General features: G+C 43.5%; 1 protein-coding gene across 1 annotated transcript in view; it reads left to right on the forward strand.

Moving 5' to 3' along the window:
- The window catches only part of PPM1H (protein phosphatase, Mg2+/Mn2+ dependent 1H), a 239,020-nt gene that overhangs the window by 92,331 nt on the left and 125,865 nt on the right, over positions 1-20,824 (forward strand). The window contains exon 3 of the mRNA XM_027592252.2: positions 17,307-17,651. Coding sequence (XP_027448053.1) covers positions 17,307-17,651 — 345 coding nt within the window. The remainder of the gene's footprint in view (positions 1-17,306; positions 17,652-20,824) is intronic.

The following is a 20,824-nucleotide window of genomic DNA, read 5'->3' on the forward strand; positions in this document are numbered from 1 at the left end:
CACCTTATTACCATTTGCTGCCATCCATCTCCAGAACTTTTTCTGAAATTGAAACTCTGTGCCCATTAAACCCTGACCGCCATTCCTCCCTATCCCCAGCCCCTGCCAGTTACTATTCTACTTGTTTCTCTATAAATTTGACTACTCTAGGTACCTCATATAAAGTGGAATCATACAATATTTGTCATTTTGTGTCTGGTTTATTTCACTTATAATGTCTTCAAGATTCATCCATGTTGTAGAATGTGCCAAATTTCATTCTTTGTTAAGACTGAATAATATTCCATTCCCATGTGTACACACCAGTTTGTTTATCAGTTTGTCCATCGATGGACACTTGCTTCCATCTGTGAATAATATTGCTATAAACATGGATCTACAGATAGCTGTCAGTCCCTGCTTTCGGTTCTTTAGGATTTATGGTCAGAGTGGAATTGCTGGATGATACGGTAATTCTGTTTAATTTTTTGAGGAGCTGCCATACTGTTTTCTACAGCAGCTGCATCATTTTCCATTACAACCAGCAATGCACAGGGTTCCAGTTTTGCTGCATTCTTGCCAACACTTGTTGATTTCTGATTTTTTTTTTTTTTTTTTAAGTAGCCATCCTAATGGGTGTGAAGTGGTATCTCATTGTGGTTTTGTATTTCCCTAATGATTAGTATGTTGAGCATCTTTTTATGTGCTTATTGGCCAGATGTAGCTTCTTAAGAGAAACATCAAGTGTTCTTTATTCAATATTTATTCCATATTTGAGTCCTTTCCCCATTTTTAAATTAGGTGGTCTGTTTTCTTGTTGTTTGCACTACTTTTTAAAAGCTTGAAAACCATGACTTGCTGTGCCACGTAAACCCCTGAGCACTTGCTGTGTATCAGAAACTAGATGCTGAGGATTCAGCAGGGAATAAAATTGACAAAAGTCCTTACCTACAGGGAACTTACATCCCTTGCAGGAGACCAACAATTAAAATGTATCCCATGGCAGATACTAAATGCTATTGGAGAAGAACAAAGCAGAGATGCAGGCATATAGGAAGTGTGAGGTGCACGGGTGGTTAAAGAAGGTGCCACTAAGAAGGTGATGTTCGGGCACAGACTGGAAAGTTCAGCTATTTGGAGGGAGAGCTTTCTGACTTTCTAGACAACCGCAAGGACCGTGAGGCAGGAAGAGGCCTGGTGTTGTCAAGAATCAGCGAGGAGGCCCCTGTGGTTGGCGCAGAGAGAGTGAAGTCAGGATTGCAAGAGATGTTGTCCGAAAGGCAGTGAGAGTGAGGTGAGGCCATCTAGCAGGACCTGGAAGGCTATCATGACTTTGGCTTCTACTGTGAATGAACAATTTGCTAGCAGGGCATGCTGGATATACTGCTTAAAGGAACCCAGTGACTTTTCCCATTTAGAAGACACCCCTTAACTCAAATACAGTAGTGCTTAGAAAGGGTAGTGACAGTATAGGGCACAGCACAAATCATCTGCAGGGGACAAATAAGGTGGCTCTGCTCCCTTCCCCCTCTGTGCATCTGTCCCTTCGCCTACCAGACATGTATTGAGCGCTGAGACTGCCTTGGGGGTGAGATGAACTCAGTACAGTTCCAGTCCTCCTAGAGCGGAGTTGAGGAGGGCGAGAGTCAATCAGCAGTGATACAGTGGAGTGAGTTTTAGGAGAAAGATTTAAAAAATCCAGGTTGTTTGGAAGCTTAACTCAGATGGGTGGGTTACCGGTGGTTTGGGGAACAACAGAGGAGAGAGGGAATGGGTCAGATTAGGGAATGGTTCCTGGAGAAAGTGACATCTGAGCTGTGATTTAAAACGAGCTTGGGTGGCTTAGTTGGTTACGCATCCGACTCTCTTGATCTCAGGATTGTGAGTTTGAACCCCACATCGGGCTCCGTGTGCAACACAGTCTGCTTGTCCTTCTCACTCTGCTCCTCCCCTTGCTCATGAGCTCTCTCTCTCTCTCTCAAATAAATAAATGTTTTAAAAAAATTTTCTCCCTCCTTTCTTGACTTCTCATCGCCAACAACTTAAAGTCAAATTTCCAGAAGATATTCCATGTATAATTTAATCACCTTCATCTTACTTGGAGATCGAAGAAAACCTAAAATGTCCTGAAGCTTATATATGATGACATTTCTTATACTGAGAGGCAGTTGGGCAGCTGGGTAGCAATAATTTTTTTCTTCCTATGGATAATTATTATTGGTATAAAGATTTTAAGGCAACTTTAATCCATCCCTCATGCCAACTCATAGAGATTTATTTATCTTATTAGGACAAGTAATCTTTTTAGTTAAAGGAGTCGATACTTAATCCTCTTATTTTAAAACAAACTTAAAGGGTGCCTGGGTGGCTCAGATGTTAAGCATCTGCCTTTGGCTCAGGTCATGATCCCGAGGTCCTGGGATTGAGTCCCACATCGGGTTCTCTGCTCAGCGGGGAGCTTGCTTCTCCCTCTGCCTCTCTCTCTCTCCCTGTCTGTCATGAATAAATAAATAAAATCTTTAAAAAAAAAACTTAAAAAAAATTGGTGGATAAAATAATATAAACTATGTTCTGCCTCTCCTGGTTTCCCTGAGGCATTTACTGAAGGAATGTTGTTTCCTATAGCACTTGCTAAGTTCTTGACATCAGCACCTTACAAAAAAAAAAATCACAAGTTAATTTCAGATTCCATCTACATATAAAAGCAACACATCTGGAGCTAAAGAAGCAATGTTTGTATCTAAACTTAAAAGAGATACAAATAAAAATTTCAAAGTGTTCTGCACTGTAGTAGTTTAGCCTAAAGAAATGCAAGGGATATGGTTGAATTACTGTGTTCTCCCTTACAAAAATAGTAATAAATCCAGTTTTTTTAAAATTAGAATTGAGTGAAAGAGTGAAATGAAAATATTTCTTTTTTGAAGAATAAGGAAAAGAAATTTTGAGATATCTGGTGAAGAGGCTATAAAGTGGAGAAGGGTATTTTCTATGACAAGTTCAGGGTGGAATTTTCCTGTACCACCACTGGGTGGTTTACATGCGAGGAGCCATAATCCCTCAGGCAGGCTGGCAGGAAACAGGTACTCTGTGGCAGTGTGCAAGCCTCCTGACATTCCTGTGCCTCTGATGATTTGGGGACATCGGGTGGGTGGCTTTTAAGGAAAGAGGGAATCTAAAATGCTAGCATTTCCAAAGGACACTCTCAGAATTTTCTCTTAGGAAAGATGCTGTAAGCTTGTTGAGGGCAACACCTTATCCACTAGCCTCCCATCTGCCTCCCACTGAAGGCATTTTAATTAACCAGATCAAGATTTGTAGGAACTAATCACCATGACTAGGTTTTCTCTGCTTTGGGAGATTTGAAGTAGTCTTTATCTACCATACTGAGGGTCCCCTGTGAGGGAAAACCTAACTTTCCCAAAGGCTTTTGCTTTTCATATCCCAAGTATCTGGTCATTTTAGCAATGAGGTAAAAAGAGGAAAATACTAGCTGACTTCTCTGAGGAGGGAGAAGAAATTCACTCCTAAGGGCATCTTAGAGCCTTAGTATTAAGAGAAGAAGATCTTCTAAGTTGTGTAGGTGGGAGATAGGACATTGTGCAATAACCCCCCACATCTGACTGCCTATTTGGAACAGATTGTTTCTGGTTTAAGACTAGACTGTGGATACATGCATTCCAAGTCTCTTTCCTTAGGAGCACCCTTATGTTGTTTAATTTAGTCAAAACACATCAAAGTATGGGGTTTCAGTATCTGTTAGCTCAGTGTCTAATTACAATAACAGGAGATGGCTGTGTCCACATTGTGGCCAGGCTCATCAGGGGAGAGGAAAGCTGATTATCTTTCTCCCTGGAGGATAAACAGTACTATGGGAATTCAAGGTAAGTAGGATCAAATTGGGAGGGAGGGGGAGAGGTAAAAGGGAAATGAGAAGGGGCTATTTCAACTCTTTGAACAGAAGATTTGCTGTTCGTTTCATTTATTTTCTGTAAGAAGGACTCGTTCACCCCCGAGAGTATTAATGAAGGTTGCTGAGGGTTCCAGCCCTTCTGGAATATTTGGCCCTCATTTGGCAGTCTGCTTCCTGCAATGATGTCAGCTATAAAAAACAAGGGGAGGAGCCTTTTAGTTTTCTCATGTATTACTCTAAATTTTCCCTCTAGTTAAGGTCTTTGTTTTGTGTAAGTCAAGAAAACATAACCTTTTAATTTATCTCCTTAGATTTTCTGAAGCAGGAGTGCAGTGGTTTCTCTGAAAAACTCTTCTCTCTTAGTTCTGGGACTCGAACTCTTGCCAATGGTGAAGAAGGGTGACTTTAGAACCAGGCTAATGTCAGAGTGGTTTTAAAGTTCCCTCCTCCATGGGTGTTGGTTTTCTCTGAAGACCAGATTTGACTGAGATGTCCATAGTAGCTGGGAATGCAACTCGAACTTGGTTCCACAACAGATTTTTCCCACTGCGGCACACCTTAAGGCTAAAGGAAAATAAATGGTGCTAAGATGGAATTTTTTTCTCGTTTCATTATAATTTGATTTCCCCACAGCTTTAGATGGGGAAGAAAATGGGCAAGAGTGATAACCTCTTGAGAATTTTTCTTCTTCTTTTTTCTTTAATACAGTACTCAGCATTCATGTGCCAGACATGATACTGATCTCAGTCCTTTGCCCAATACTGATTCATTTATCCTGATAATATGTACATAAGTATGTGCTATCATTATCTTTATTTTACTGATGAGGAAGAAGTGGAGGCACAGAGCTGTAAAGTATGGAGCTTGGAGTCAACTGAGGCAATCTGGTCTCTTGTGACATGCTGCCTCTTCATCCATTAGCTGTTGGGAAATGTGGCAGAGAAATCTCCTTGGAAAAGGGTGAAATAAAGGAGGAATAACTCCTAATGATGTGTATAATTTCAGTATAATTTGATGCTAAATATTTTCTCATTTCTATTGTGATTTCTTTTTTGATTTAGGAGTTTTTTAAAGGTTTTATTTGTTTATTTGACAGAGAGGTGGGGAGAAGGGGCAGAGGGAGAGGGAGAAGCAGACTCCCCACTGAGCAGGGAGCGAGATGTGGGGCTTGATCCAAGGACCCTGGGATCATGACCTGAGCTGAACCTGAGCTCAACCAACTGAGCCACTCAGGTACCCCTGACTCAGGAGTTATTTAGCACTTTCTCCTGTCAGCTCAGAAGCTGGGTAACAGCTCTTACTCAGGTGAAGAACAGAATGGACATGAAATTGTTTATCATCTTACTGTCCTTATAGTCCATTTTTTTCTTGCTAACATAGAAAAACTGTTGTTTGCCTGAAACCATGGCAAGAAGAAAAAGTCTTCTGATTGGATAATAATGTGTGTCTGAGTGCTGCCACTTACTAGACGTTAGTGATCTTACGCAAATGAGTTGACCTCTCAGTGCCTCAGTTTCCTCATCTGTACATTGGGGATAATAGCACCTATCTCATAGGGTTGTTTGAACTGAATGAGTTAAAAATATGAAAAGTGCTTAGAATACTACCTCACATGTAGTAAATGTTCAAGTAATGTTATCTGTTGTTCTCATAGTGGAGTTTGCAGCTGCATTTCAGTATTATTTCACATTACTTATGTTTTTACCATAACCTATCTTTTTTTGAGGGGGGGGAGGGTCAGAGGGAGAGAGAGAGAATCTCCGCCCAGTGCGGAGCCCGACGTCACAACCCTGAGACCATGACAGCCAAAATTAAGAGTCAGATGCTCAACCGACTGAGCCACTCAGGCACCACTTACCGTAACCTAGTTTGGGGGAGTTTTTGATGTGTAAAATAATAGTTTGAGAACATTTCTGAGGTGATTTTTGAGTAAATCACAACACAGAACTGTCACAAACATCATAATTCCTGTCTCTCAGAAATTAATATTTCTTTAATAATGTTTTTAAGATGGGACAGAATGACTAAAAGAAATAGCAAGTGTTGGCGAGGATGTGGAGAAAAAAGAACCCTCGCGCAGTTGGTGGGAACGAAAATTTGTGCAGTCACTGTGGAAGACAGTAGAGAGGTTCCTCAAAAAATTAAAAATAGAGTTACCATATAATCCAAAAATTCTCCTGGGTATTTACCCAAAGAAAATGAAATCCTGAATTTGAAAAGATATATGCACCCCTATGTTTACTGCAGTGTTATTTACAATAGCCAAACCATAAAAAAGAATGAGATCTTGCCATTTGCAACAACATGGATGAATCTGGAGGTTATAATGCTAAGTGAAGTACGTCAGAGCAAGACAAATATTCTATGATTTCACTTGTGTAATTTAAGAACCCAAACAAATACAAACAAAAAAGACAAAAAAGACTCTTAAGGACAGAGAACAAACTGGTGGTTGCCAGAGGGGAGGAGGGTGGGGGGGATGGGTGAAATAGGTAAAGGGAATCAAGAGCCCACTTGTCATGAGGAGCACTGAGTAGTGTATAGAACTGTTGAATCACTATATTGTGCACCTGCAACGAATATAACACTGCATGTTAATTATACATGAATAAAAAATTTTAATTAACTTTTTTAAAATAAAAATTTAACAAAGGGACCATTTAAATTGCCATTTAAAAACAAAAACCAAACTACTAAATGTGTCCTACATCTTACTGTCTCATAAAGTGGAGGGATTGCAACAAAGAAATCTGCATTTCATATCGTCAGATTCTGAGGAGGAAGCAGTCCTCATTTCTAAGTCCATGAAACTTAAGCATTCTTTCCTGGTGGGGAACAAAACATCTTAATAATTTAGTCAAAAAGAGGTATGGTTAAAAAATAAAGTATGCTACAAAGGCATGATGCCAAGTGCACAGCAATAGAGGGTGGGCCCTAGGGATGACTTGCATGAAGTTACTCAAATTTCCTGCGTCTCCTTGGTCATGGCTTACTTTTCTCCCTTTGCTGTGTGTTACCCTGAGGATTAGAACTGGAGATTTTGGGGCACCTGGGTGGCTCAGTTGGTTAAGCTCAGGTCATGAACCTGGCTGGAGTCCTGGCATCGAGTCCCGCATCAGGCTCCCTGCTCAGAAGGGAGTCTGCTTCTCCCTCTGACCCTCCCCCCTCTCACATGCTCTCTCTCTCTCTCAAATAAATAAATAACATCTTAAAAAAAAAAAAACAACCTGGAGATTTCAGTCAAGCCCTGTGAATGAAATGCCTGAAACAGATCCTCTAGATTCTGAATTATCTTCATTGTGATGCCTTGAAAACTGGCCAGAAACTATGGAAATCAAGCCATATAGTAGCTTAGAGTGGGGAATCAGAATATGGTAACTCTCTGATTGCCCAATGAGAAATAAATAAAATTCTTTTCCTTTGGCAGTGAGAAAGGAGGGAGGCAAGAACATCCTGTGCTCATATGAAGCCTTCTGTAAAAACAATCATGGGATTTAACTCAAAGTGGGATTTCCACCTTGGTGGTACTCTTTTCATGTTATTGATATGGCCCCTCCTTAGATTTCTAAATTCCAGAACCGTTTGGTGTAGGGTAGGGAAAATGAGTGTCAAATGAGCTGAGTTACTTGTATCTTCAAGGAAGACGACTAAGAGGAGAATCACTTATTTCCATAGAAAACTATTTCTAGAGTAGCAATCTCCAGACCATATGTATGAGTATGTACCCTCAACATATTTGTTCATTTAATGCTATATAACGATACTACTTATATATCCATATAATGCACATTTAGTAATTATACAAATATATTAAATATTTAAAAAATAATTTAAAGGCAATAAAGATGAAAAGGCAACATTTTAAAATAACTGCTAACAGTCATATGATTTTTATCATATGCCAGGCATTGTTCTAAATATTTTTCCCACAGTAATTCATTTATTGTCTAAGGGCAAAGACTTCACGTTCCCATTAGCTAATATCTCAAGGCAGAATTCATCATTAACAATAGCAAGGGTAATTCCATATTTCAGCTGTCTCTTTGAGCATTTCAGATACTTTTGATTAGAACGATTGCTACCGTTGTCAGATAGGACTAGATGGGCATTACTTGGAGTAAGATGTGCCAGGTGGGACATGTTCTCGTTTGCTCGTGTTTTCTATCAGCAGTTTCTGTGCACGGATTTTTAAAAAGCCTGTCCACGTTAGGAGGGACGATTTATTTAAAAACTTAGTAATACGATGCGCGAGACCACTTACCTGGGGACACAGGGATCAAGCAGTGAGTCGCGATATGCCCAAGCCGAGGGGGTGCGTCAGAACGCCAGTGTCCCAGGCTTGACGTGGAGCCGGCTGACTTACGTACCACGGGGGGGCGCCAGTGTCAGTTTCTGTGAGAAATACTAGCGACGCTTAATTTCTTCTCCAGCTTTAGGCGGAAAAAAAACATTAAAGAATCTGTCGTTTCCCCGGACTTGCTGGCGGATCGTCTGTAAGTCCCCCTCAGCTTTGCGTGCTCTCTGGCGGCGGGAGGGGCGATGAAGGGGGGCTTGCGCTCTGTGAGAGCTCCGGGCAGCGCAGAGAGTGAGGGAACAGAGCGCCCTGGTTTCTTGACCCTGGTACAGAGGGGTCAAGCATCATTCCTTGGTTTTCTTTGTGTTTCCTGCCTCACATCTCAGCACTCCTGTCAGGCGCCACAGGAACTGCCTGAGGCTTTGCCTAGAACGTCCCCTTTTGTGTCAGCACACCACAAGAGGGGCTATCTCGCTGCCTCCCAGATGGCTCACGAAGGCTCTCGAGCCTGCGGGTTCCCGGAGCTGAGGTGCACATAATGTGGCCCCTTTCTCGGTAGAGCTACAGGGTGGGCTGCTGATTTCTGACACCCTGGCTTAGCTGTGCTGTTACTGCACCTGAAGCTGAGTGGATGCAGGCGGCTTGTATCAGAAATTATGTCAGGAGCCGGTGCGGTGGATCCATTTCTGTTTGGAGCAGGCTTACTTTGTTGAAAGGCCCAACGGGCCCTTCCCAGTCAAAACTCATTAATTTAAGTTCTGTCATTATAGATGATCATGAAAATGGGAAAAAGAGAATAAGCAAATATTATTAAAAGTCAGTTTCTACAACTTTTAAAAAAGAAGGATGTAACATCAGGCCTGCTTCAGAGAAATCCTGAAACAGAAACTGTGAGCTTTAAGCTCCCAATTTGTCACCTTCTGAAGTCTTCCTTTATCTGGCTGCAGATGTATTCCCGAAAAGGGGTGGGAGTGTGTGTGTGTTGTACGTTACATACAAGACTTTTTCTTTCTTTGGTGGGGCGGGGAGTAAATCAGAATGCAATAAGAAAATGGCTTCAGAGTTATTCTTTTGTAAGACATAAGTGATGGCTGCCAAATTTAAGTGTGTGGTCAGTCAGGAAAGGGTCTGATACTGCTTTTCTTAAAGTGGAGTACATATTTAACTCCTGTTCATCTGGAGCAAAAACAAGGTAGACATTTGTTAAAATATAATAGTAATTTTGAAATTCATTATGTCAAGAGCATGTTCAAGAGCGTGTTACTCTAAATTTGAGAGGGTTTACTTTTCAGGCGTAGAACTTTGCATCCCGGGCTGGTGCCCCAACGACGTTTTCTGACACTACCAGAGATTAATGCGTGGCCACTGTCTGAAGTTTTGGTAATCGGCTGATGGCCCAGGATGTGTAGGCAATTACTAATAAGCAGCAAGGGAAAATGGTGCTGAAGTGCTAAAGGCTACAGAGTAACAGAAGCCAGGGAGATAATGACACAGACTTGAATATACTGGGAAATTGGAAAGATCCCCTAATTTGGAATCTGAAGGACTGGGTTCGCATCCTGGCCTCACCACGTCGAAGGAGTTCCTTAATGGTGTCCTGGTTAAATCCCTGGTGGAATGGGATGATGATGCCCATATCATGGTGGTGTGGTGGGGATTAAACATGGTGGGTAGTCAGTCATTAGGCGTCCTTAGAACTTGGACTTCTCAGAGGGGAAGTAATTTAAGAAGAAGAGAAGGCACAGAAGCTGTCCAGTGGAGGGACATGAACACCCCATCTGGCAGAGTTGAAAGTAAGGAGCTAAAGTGTGTGGCTTGCTCTCCCTGGTTACGGGAACTCTTACTGCGCCCTGCCTGCTCATTGTTCCCCCGGGCCATTTAATAGCGAGTGTGAGTAATTACTATTGTAGGGTTTGTTGCTGTTCCTTTATATGCTGGACACTGCTACACATTTTATTATTTTTAAAAATTATATGTATAATTAACCTTTTGGTGTGCAGTTTTATGAATTTCAACATATATATAGCTTCATATGATTGTCACCACAACCAGGATACAACATTCCCATCACTACATAGCACTTCCTTGTGTTATCTCGTTATGGTCCTACTCTTTCCCCCTCCCATAACCCACGGTGGTCTGAACATTTAATACATATTATCCACTCCTGTGGCACCCCATACTTCCCCTCTCTAGCACGCTTGTAGTTACCTGTTCACATTCTAGACCGTTAGCTTCAGGAGTTTGGCAATAGGGTTTTTTTCTTCCTCTCTGCTACCTTCCCAGTGACCAGTATAAGCCTGGCACATAGGAGACTCTGAGACATGCATTAAATGAATGAATCCTTACTTAAGTCTGTGTCCTGGTTTCATCTTGTTCTTTAAATAAGGAAACAGGTGAGAGGAGTTAAGAAATGTGCCCAAGATCACATAGTAGTAAATTCCCGAACCCTAGTTGGACTTGGCTTAAAGCCTGTGCTCTTTCTGTGCTAAGACAGATCACAACAGATAGGATTTGTGTTAACTCATCTGAAAGTGCATACATAAATTACCCAACTTTTAAAATAACGACGGTGTGTTGGTATATTGACACCAGTGATGAAGTAGGCCTTGTACTATTAGAATATGTAAAACCTGAAACCCTGTGTATTTACCATACAAACTCAAAATGTTCTTCTCTGAGCTAATACCAAACTGAGGAGGTATTCCTTCTAAAATGACCAATCGTGGGAGGGGTGGCAGGGTGGGCAGAGGTTGTCGAAAGGAGCCATAGCCTTCACTTCCTTCTTTGGTACCTTCGCTTGAGCCAGGCAGGTGGTGAACACAGCTCCCCCTGTTCCCACGCACCTGCCTAGCCTTTTGGTCACTGGTTCAAAGGATATAGCAATAGTGGATTATACATCCGTCCCAGCAGTGCATAGGAGCTGAAGAAAGTGTGTGGTTTTCAGCAGTGCAGTCCTCCAGAGAGACGGATATGGTACGTGTTTTTTTTTTAATCTTCCTTGGCGGGGAGACTCCGAAGAGAGAGAGAGAGAGAGAGAGTGTGTGTGTGTGTGTGTGTGTGTGTGTGTGTGTGTGTGTGTGTCTTTTAAACTGGCCCTGAAGGACCATAAGGCTCAACAAGGCAGGAGGCACAGAGAAGGCAGTGTCTTGTCCCTTTGGTTTACTTGGAGCACCTGTGAGATTCCCAGGGCCCTACATCTAGGATGCCTAGATCAGGACCACTGACAAAGAGCAAGAGAGGACACTGGGGAAGGAGTAGCAACTAGATCATGCAAGACCCATAAGCCATGTGAGCATGTAGGAGACCCAAGGCAGTAGGGAGTCATTGAAAGTTCTCATCTATGCAATGATGAAATAGATGTGTGTTTGCAATTAAATTGAAGATTGGAGATGCTTTAAAAGCATCATGTTCATACTACTTGTGATCTTTCAGACCTCTCTTGTAGATTCACCCCTGACATTGGTGTAGGCCCTTGATGCTGGTGTGACGTTTGGGAATTGTTCTTTCCTCAAGGTTCTCAGATCGGATTTTATACATCAAACCATACATTCCTACCTGATGGCATTTGATGGCATTGTTTTGAATAGAGAAGGGGGTGAGGGAGAAGGGGTCCTTGTATCTTTTTCAAAATAAACGTATGGCACATCCTGTTTGAGAATGCCACTTTCAAAAGTAGATTTGTATTCTTTGTTATGATCTTGGTTTCATTTCAAACACCATACAGCCCATTCCAGCCTCATACTGCTCTTTGAAATGTCTCATGAAGTCATTAATGTCCTCTCTAGGCCCATCAATCCCATCCTGACCTAGGTCCTCTTTGCCTCAGGACAGTTCTCTGTGAGCCTCTTAAATTCTAGTGCTTCCTTCTTGCAGCGTACCGCAGAATGCCATGGGATTGGCGCTCCTTAAGCCCGGCTGTCACCTTGTTCTTCCATGCAGAGGCACTTCAAATTGAAGCTCCTTGGTCTGCCTTGACCCCAGAATCTCACTCCAACCTGACTTAGCCCTCGAGGTTGGTCTTAATCAGGCCACTGTCTGCATGGGCCATATAAAATCCCCTTTTCACCTGCACTGCATAAAAGTTGCTCCCTTTTTCCACAATATTCTTTCAGTTTATCATTGCCCAAGCAGGTGACCAGACAAACATGCACTATTTGATGAATGCTGCATTAGGGGTGGGCTGAGGATGCAGTGGAGCTTCCAGGAGGAGGTGATATTTAAGATAAGTACTAAGAGATAGTTGGGGTGGGGGAGGTCAGGCAAAGGATGAGGGTGGTTTGTGATGAGCTACAAGTGCCATAGTTTGGTGGGTGGGATTTGGAGTGACAGAATGTGAAGAGAGAATCAGACAGATTGCAAACTGGCTCAGGCTGGAGCCAGCCGAAGGAGGAGGTTAGGCTGATAAAAGAAACCTGGTCAGATTTTGTGTTTTAGAAAAAATCACTCTGGTTATAACTCAGGTTGCAGAGAGGAGAAGCAGATCTGAGTGGCACGTGTACATTAGAGCAAGCATTCCCTCCAGGGGCGGGTAGAGTGTGCATGAGGGTATTCAGCTGGGCAAGGGGTTGTTGGCTCAGAGCATGGAACCTGCTCCCAGCTGTGTCCCTTAGGTGGTACCCTTAAACAGTTAGACTCTCTGTTCCTCCTTTTCCTCCTCTATAAAATGGGAATGATAACCACACGTCATAGGGTGACTCTTCCCAGGATGGATTGTGGTAGGATTAAATGAGCTAATATTTATAAAGCATTTAGAGTATTGCCTGCTATGTAAGGTTTATTAAATGACTGGAAGGGTGCTGTAGCCCCGTAACTCGACGTTTCTGTTACCTGATGGTCTCGTAGGCTTTAAGAGCTGAGTTGGCATCTAAAGCATGTGGGGAGGGCCCCCTTTGTGGTTGTAGTTTCCCAAATAATACATCCCTCACTTTAAGTTCCCTGCCATAGAAGGACACTGAAGATTTTGAAGTCTCTTGATGAATTTGGTTTTACCTAGTTCAAAAACTTTCAAAAATTGTTATGAACAGTTGAATCCTTTTGTCCAAAATCTTTTGCAAACCCCTGATGTTTATAACTGACACATCTGTGCTGCCCTGGCTGGAATAATAGTCAACGGGACTTATTTATCCTTTAAACACCCACTTCCTCTTTCCTAAGGTACGACTTCGGAAGCAAGAAACAGTTTGAACACTGCTGTTCTGGTCAGTTCAGGGAGATGTAAGTGACTCATCCAGGGTCACACAACCGATGGCAGATCTGAGCCTAGGATGAGAGTTTCTGGAACTGCTTAGTGGCCCCCTTTCTGTTAGACCAGGGGTTCTCAATTTGGGCAGCTCTTAGGATCCCCTGGGGAGCTTTAAAAAAAGCTCAGTGGTAGGGCCCCACCTTCAGACTGACTAATTTAAGCCCACTTAATTGGGCTGGGAGTGAACCCTGTATCAAACAGTGCTGGATTTATTTAGTCTTTAGTAAGACACAAACTTTCTTTGTGGAAAAACTATGTCTTACAAGTTTTAGTTGTAAAAATGATTAAATGCATTTTGAAAGTTACCTGTAGCAGAGTTTCTAGCCCTGCTGTGCAAAGGTGTTCCCGGAAGCAGGGTGTTTGGGCCCTGCTTCAGAAGTCCCCCAGTCAGGTTGTCTCCTGACTGCTTAAAAATTGCCCAGATATTTTGTCAGCTGGTTGTTGTTGCAGTGCCTTCAGAATGTTTTGCCTTGTTGAAGGAAATGGTTGAATTGCTTGTCAGAAAAATGTCAGAGTTGCTTTTTTAAAAATGTAGTAGCATTGCATTGCAGTGTGCCTCGTTATTTCACGGGGTCTGATCTTTGATTCAAATCATGATTCCTGAAACATGATATGTTAGGTGTAACAGAATCTGTGCCCAGACACGGACACAGTTGCTCCTATTTCATCCCTCACTGGCCCTGCCCACAGCTTCCTTAACAGTGTTTGCTGGGTTTTCATTTAAATTGGGTGCACAAGGACTGTGTGTGCAGGTTTTACTCAGCAGCCTTGGGACCTTTGGGCAATTAGATGTAATAAGCAAAAAATCCCTTTCTTTTGCAGCTTTTCCCTAGTTGTGAGGATGTAATATGGGAATATGTACTTTACTAATGCAGCAAGTAACAAGAGCTAGTGGTGAGTTTAATAACTCCGACCATTGCAAAGTAATGATGAGTGTAAACAATAACTCAGGCTGTGTAGAATGACAGTCATTATTTCTGTTGGTGACCCAAGTCATAGGAACTGCTAATCCCACTAGGCTTTGTTGCCTTGCATTCATAATAAGAGGAAATGCTAAGTTTCAGAGGTTGGTGAAAATATAGATTCACTGAATTCTATCCACAGATGCTCTACATTAAGAACATTTTCCAGGGGGTTCAGTTTTATTCCTGGTTGATAGCCATTTCTACCTACTTTTCATTCTTTTTTTGTGTCTCTTGCATTCCTTATCTCACACTCCTCCTTCCCGCCACGCATGCCCCAAGTCCCAGAATACTAGATAAACACACACCTCCTTTCATCTCCTTGTCCCCAGCTCTTGTTAAAGAAGCTAGCAACAGTGGCTTATCAAAACGTCATGCAGCCCACGCGACAGGGAGCCCAGAAGGCAGGCTGTTGAGGGCCCATGCTGCATCCCAAGCAAGACACTGAGGGCCTGGGCTCCTTCAGACTTCCCGTCCCATTACCTTGAACTACAGCTTTCAGCCAGTTTTGCAGGAGGGTTACTCGACCTCCAGGTGTTGATTCTGTGACCCAGGCAGGAAGAAAGGGGGAAAGGTAAAGGGCAAAGGCCGGGCCACTTGAGTTGTCCCTTTTATCAGGAAAACAATAGCTTTTCTGGAAGTTCCACCCAAAAGAGTGGATACCAGGTAAGCATGTACCACAATCAGCCACACAACCGAAGCCTCCTGGTATTTTCCTCCACCGGCTGCCCTATCAGCTCTCATTCCAAATTCTTCTTGTGGCCTCTTCTACGGTAGCTTCTCGCATTGGTGAAGAACTGAAGCTCAGAAAACGACTTATCCAAAATCATATTGTAATGGTAGTGATAGCAGTTACACATGAGGGAGATATATTACTTAGCTACTCCATTGGCCTAAATCACCATTTAACCTTGCTAAAGGTTAACTCCTTGTGAGCTAGCTATCGCCTGACATTTACTTACTAGGCAAACATGGTCCAGTTAAGCAACAGGATGTCTGGCTCTGGAGTGACCCAGCCAGGGTCTGATGCCTGTTTGGCCTTCCTGACGTTGCTCTGCTTCCCACTCCCACTGATTGGTATTGAAGATGCCATTAGATCTCAGATCTTCTAATTCTGAAGTCCTTGTTCTTTCTACTGTCCTGAGTTAGAGTGCATTTGGTCATTCATAAGTGTTTGTTACTGCCTGAATTTGAATGTCTTTTTAGGGTGTTATTCACCTCCTAGCTGGCATCCTCACTTTCACTCTTTCCTAATCCTCATGGCGTAGCCTGAGTGATCGTTTAAAAACATAAGTTTGTCACCCCCACCTCAGTCAATGGCTTTTTGTTACTCTTAGGCTAAAGCCAAGATCCTTCATGTGTCCTGGAAGGACTGAGTGGTCTGGCTGCCACGTCCCTTTATAGCATCATTTCTCCCCACCACTTCTTTCCTGCTTCACTCCTCTATTCAGTCACATGGTATGGTTCAGTCTCCTCTCATGCATCATGCACCTTCCAACCACAGGGCCTTGGCACCTGCTGTCTCTACTGCCTGGTGGTCTCTCCTTTCCCCTCATAATCTTGTGAACTTCCAAACAGCTCTTAGGCTACCCTGCGTGTCCCCAGGAAACCTCCTCCATGTGCCCGTCTGCAAGCTAGCCACGTAGCACCAAGAACTAAGAACCTCTCCTTATAGCCATGACCAGAATTGTGAGCTTATATTTGTTTGTGTGATTATTTGATCAGTATGTGTCTTCCCACTGGATTATTAAGATCAGACCATATCTGATCTCTCTTCCAGCCATTTTTTATCCCGTGTCCATTTTGCACCTGTCACATAGGGAATGTTCAGTATTTATTGACTAAAAATCAACTATTTTCTCAGCACGTGGCACAGATTTGAATGAAAGTGAAATTTAAAGGGCACAAATGGAGTAATGGCATATGTCACCATAACTGTACAGTATCTTCCAGCATCATTCTAAGACCAAAAGAACTTTATTTAATGGCTTTAGCTAGAAAAGGATTCAATATTTATTGCTGTGGGGTAGATAAGCCTAGTAGTCAGGAGTGGATGTTATATGCACCCTGTTTAATTACCTATGCATCTTACCTATTTAATAAATTAATGCGTTTAATTTAAGCTCTTTTTTTCTATAGCTAAAATCTTAGGCATGTGTAATTCAAACATGGTTTTCATTTGAAATAGTCTAGAAATAACTGCGAGACGAAATCCACAGTAGATGAGGGAACATGGGAACGTGTTTTAGGGTAGGAAGCTTTAGAGTAGGAAGAGGAAACAAAGATGCTGAGTACCAGCTGGGAAACTGAGGCAGGCAGGAAAAAGGAGAAGGAGGTTTGAACTGGCTGCATCTTAGACTGGGTGTCTAAGGGGAAAACATGTTCTAAAAATACGGGATGTAGACCAAAGAGGATAGGTCAGTTATCTGAGAGTGAAAAGGCTCTCAAGGGGAAAAATGGGTCTACTTATTTCTCCCTTGAAGAATCTGCAAAAAGAGCTTGACTTCCTCCAAAGACTCCAGGCCAAGCCTGATCTGGGGTTGCAGAGGGAAGTGAGGAGTTAGGGGTGAAAGCTGGACTCCTAAAGACTGACCTGTTGGCATGGAGTTCTACCTCAAACATCTATACATCAAATCAAGGTGGATCTTGCCACAAAGTAGTCAACTGAGCTTGCATGGTAATTTGGCCTCCTCCCCCAGGCAGAGAGGCAAGGACTACTCCATCCCTCGGGCGGTGGTCCCAGTAGTGACAAATCCCTGGGCCTTTTTGCCATATTTTGACCCCCTCCCCCCCACTGTTGGCCAAACAGAGACGGATCACCCAGTGGCTGCGCTGAGTGCCCTGCCTCGCTCGGTCAGTGTGACCCTGGGGCACTGACCGCTGAGGTTCTCACCCCCTGTCGCCTCCCTCCCCCAGGAATCAGAAGGCGTTTCCTGTCACTACTGGTCGCTGTTTGACGGTCACGCAGGGTCCGGGGCCGCGGTGGTGGCCTCCCGCCTGCTGCAGCACCACGTCACGGACCAGCTGCAGGACATCGTGGAGATTCTCAAGAACTCTGCCGTCCTGCCGCCCACCTGCCTGGGCGAGGAGCCTGAGAACACCCCCGCCAACAGCCGGACTCTGACCCGCGCCGCCTCGCTCCGCGGAGGCGTGGGGGCGCCGGGCTCCCCCAGCACCCCACCCACGCGCTTCTTCACCGAGAAGAAGATTCCACACGAGTGCCTGGTCATCGGGGCTCTGGAAAGTGCGTTCAAGGAAATGGTAGGTATGGCTGAAGCGTCTGGGGGCCTGGCGTGGAGGCGGCCGCTTGAGCCGAATCCGTGCTGTTCAGAAGGTTCCCTGGAAGGGTGCGTCTCTGACCCGGCCTCTGGTTGTGTGGCTCCTCTCGGTCTTCTCCCTCGGATTAGAGGGCCTCCATTCTCAATAGAGGGTGGTAGAAAGAACTCCTGGCATGGCGTGCTGGCAAAAATTAAGAAGATGAAAGGGAGGGACGGTGTAGGAGGGGACAGACTTTTTAAAAGTAGGCATTACTGCTTCTCTTTCTGCAGACTTATTGGTGGCAGCTGGTAAATTCCACTTAATTGAAATGTGAGCGTACTTGCCATCAGTGTTACACATGTGTGTGGATTCCAGGTGTCTGGGGGAAACAGGGCTTTAGTCAGGTGCTGGGAAGCACCTTTCCTATACAAATCTGATTTTACCGAGATGGTCAGGTGGTTCTTGGTGCTTTAAAAAAAAGGAAAGGGGCGCCTGGGAGGCTCAGTCGGTTAAGCGTCTGCCTTCGGCTCAGGTCATGACCCCAGGGTTCTGGGATTGAGCCCCGCTTTGGGGTCCCTGCTCGGCAGGAAGCCTGCTTCTCCCTCTCCCACTCACCCTGTTCCCTCTCTCGCTGTGTCTCTCTGTCAAATAAATAAATAAAATCTTTAAAAATAATAATAAAAGGGAAAAAAAGAGGAGAATCAAGGGGCCAATATCCAAGATCACCGGCTTTCCTGGGGAACATGGATTTGTTTGTACATTTAAATTTGGGTGTGTCTGATCAAAGAATTCGGCCTCCTTCCCTCCCAGCCTCAGTGCTGAGAACACACAGCACTGTGTTCTGTGGGGAGAGACTGCAGCTGCTCTCACCGTGTCCCCTGTCCCTCCGCCTGCTGAGGGACCACCCTCTGTACCACCCCCTTTCCTCTCTGAGCTCACTTTCTACTGAGCAATTATTTGGTTCGAGAGATTTTTCTTTCCTGAGCAACAGCCTGCATGCATGTAATAGAGAAGAGATATTTAAAGATGTGATAACGATGTGAGTAAAGCGAGTGTGCTGTATTGTTCTTAAAACCTGGAGATTCAGGGCACCTGGGGGCTCAGTCGGTGAAACGTCTGCCTTCGGCTGGGAACCGAGCCCCACATTGGGGCTCCCTGATCAGCAGGGAGTCTGCTTCTTCCTCTACCCCTCCCACCCCTGCTTGTGATCTCTCTTTCTCTCTCTATCAAATAAATAAATAGAATCTTAAAAACAACAACAAAACCCTGGACACTCAAAAGTGATGACAAACTGTTGTTAAATGAAGCAGGAACGGCTAGGAGCATGTCACCAGAACAGAGTGTACACAAAGCGCACATTCCAGGATTAGGTTGTGTGCTAAGGAGAAAAAAGTAATAGTGTTGCACAACACCGCACCATCTGATTTGTTTGTAAGGCAAAATAGTTTATATGTTCGTACCTTGTATTTGCACCCTGTCCTCACTTTTATGCATCCCTTCTTGGGTCACCGTGTTTCCTTGTCACGTAGGTATTTACCCTTTGATTAGCAGATGATTTAAAATGCAGCTGTCTCTCAGGGGTGTCTGGTAGCCTTCAATCCTGAGAAAATCACCAGGAAACTGAAGAAGATTATTTAGGAAAAAGGAATCAAGGTAGTGAAGTTGACTTCTATTCAGGCTTCATATAAAAATCTCATTCTCCAGCGGTCATGGAAGCTCTGATGGGAATAAGTGTTTCTCAACACCAATGTTCAGAATGCTAAGTATTTAACTGAGGTAAAAATATGACAGTAGGCTATTCTCTTAATGGGAGAAGAAATCAGCTGACATGATAGAAGTGAAAAACAAAAGAAACTTCGGGTTTCTCATTTCCTTCTGTAATTGCTTTGCCCTGGGCCGCCTTTTACTTGGACCTGCTGTATTCTCAATTCTATCCACTAGAGGCCAATGTCACCTTGAGGCAGGCCTCTACAGCGGTCTTTCTTTTTGCCCATTAATGGCTTGGGGTTACTAGCAACCACTGTACTTGAAATGAGAGGCTCATTCAGAAAAAATACTTAGTAAAGGGCCTTATTCTTGTCTTTTAAGTTTTTCCAGCTTTAGTCAGTTCATGACCTGGAATTTTTACCTTGGAAACTTAGCCAGCAAAAAGATCATTTTGCTTTCCCATTAATTTGTTCAGTCAACAAATATTTGATCAGAATTAACTGTGTCAGGCCTAATTTGGAAAAGAACATTGAACAAACTAGGCAAAGATCAGTATTAAGAATAAAATATAAGTGGAAGGGGCCTTGAGTGGAGAAGTGCAGGGTGAAGTAGGAGCCCAGTAAAGACATGAAGCGAAGGGCTCCCTTGGGGAAGTGATGCTGGGGGGCGGGTAGATTATTTAGGAAAAAAGGAATCAAGGTAGTAAAATTGACTCCTACTCAGGCTTCGTATAAAATCTCATTCCCCAGCTGTTACAGAAGCTCTGATGGGAATACGTGTTTCTCGACACCGATGTTCAGAATGCTAAATATTTAATTCAGGTAAAAATGAGGTAATAAAAATAAAAATTGAGTTAAAAATGAAGCAGACAAAACACAGGAGGCCATTTGCATGGACAACTACATCAGATAACCCAGATGGGCCTAAGGCAACAAGCTGATGTCAGGGGTAGGAATGATGGATGGAAGGTGAATTGGAGAGGTGGTCTGGAAGGACCTGGTGTGCCACATCATGAATTTTTTGGCTTTAAGCCATATCTCATCTCCAATTCATCCCAGCCTGCAGCTGCTGCTTCACACTTAAGTTTTTCCCAGATTGTCTCTCTAGCCACCAGCATGCCAGAGGCCTACCTGGGCATTGTACCATGTGCTTGGCCTTATTAAATGAGAATATTCATCATTGGTTTGCATGGTGCTTGCTAGGGTATCCTACCTTCTGACCTGCTAGGGACTGAGCCAGTCAGTGCCTTTTGTCCCAGAATAATTATTAATATACTGTCCCCTTTTACTCTCAAAAGTGTCCCTGTTTGGATGATGTCTTATTACAGAGAGAGGCTCTGTAATAAGGCTCTGCTTCATGAGGGGCTTCAGGAAAAATCTCAGTGTCATAGAAATGTGCCCGACTTAAACATTAAGGTACTTGCGGTGAGCTTTAGAACCCACAACACAGAAATTACACAGTGTACCTTC

The sequence above is a fragment of the Zalophus californianus genome, chromosome 9, assembly GCF_009762305.2.
Source record: "Zalophus californianus isolate mZalCal1 chromosome 9, mZalCal1.pri.v2, whole genome shotgun sequence".
NCBI lineage: Eukaryota > Metazoa > Chordata > Mammalia > Carnivora > Otariidae > Zalophus > Zalophus californianus.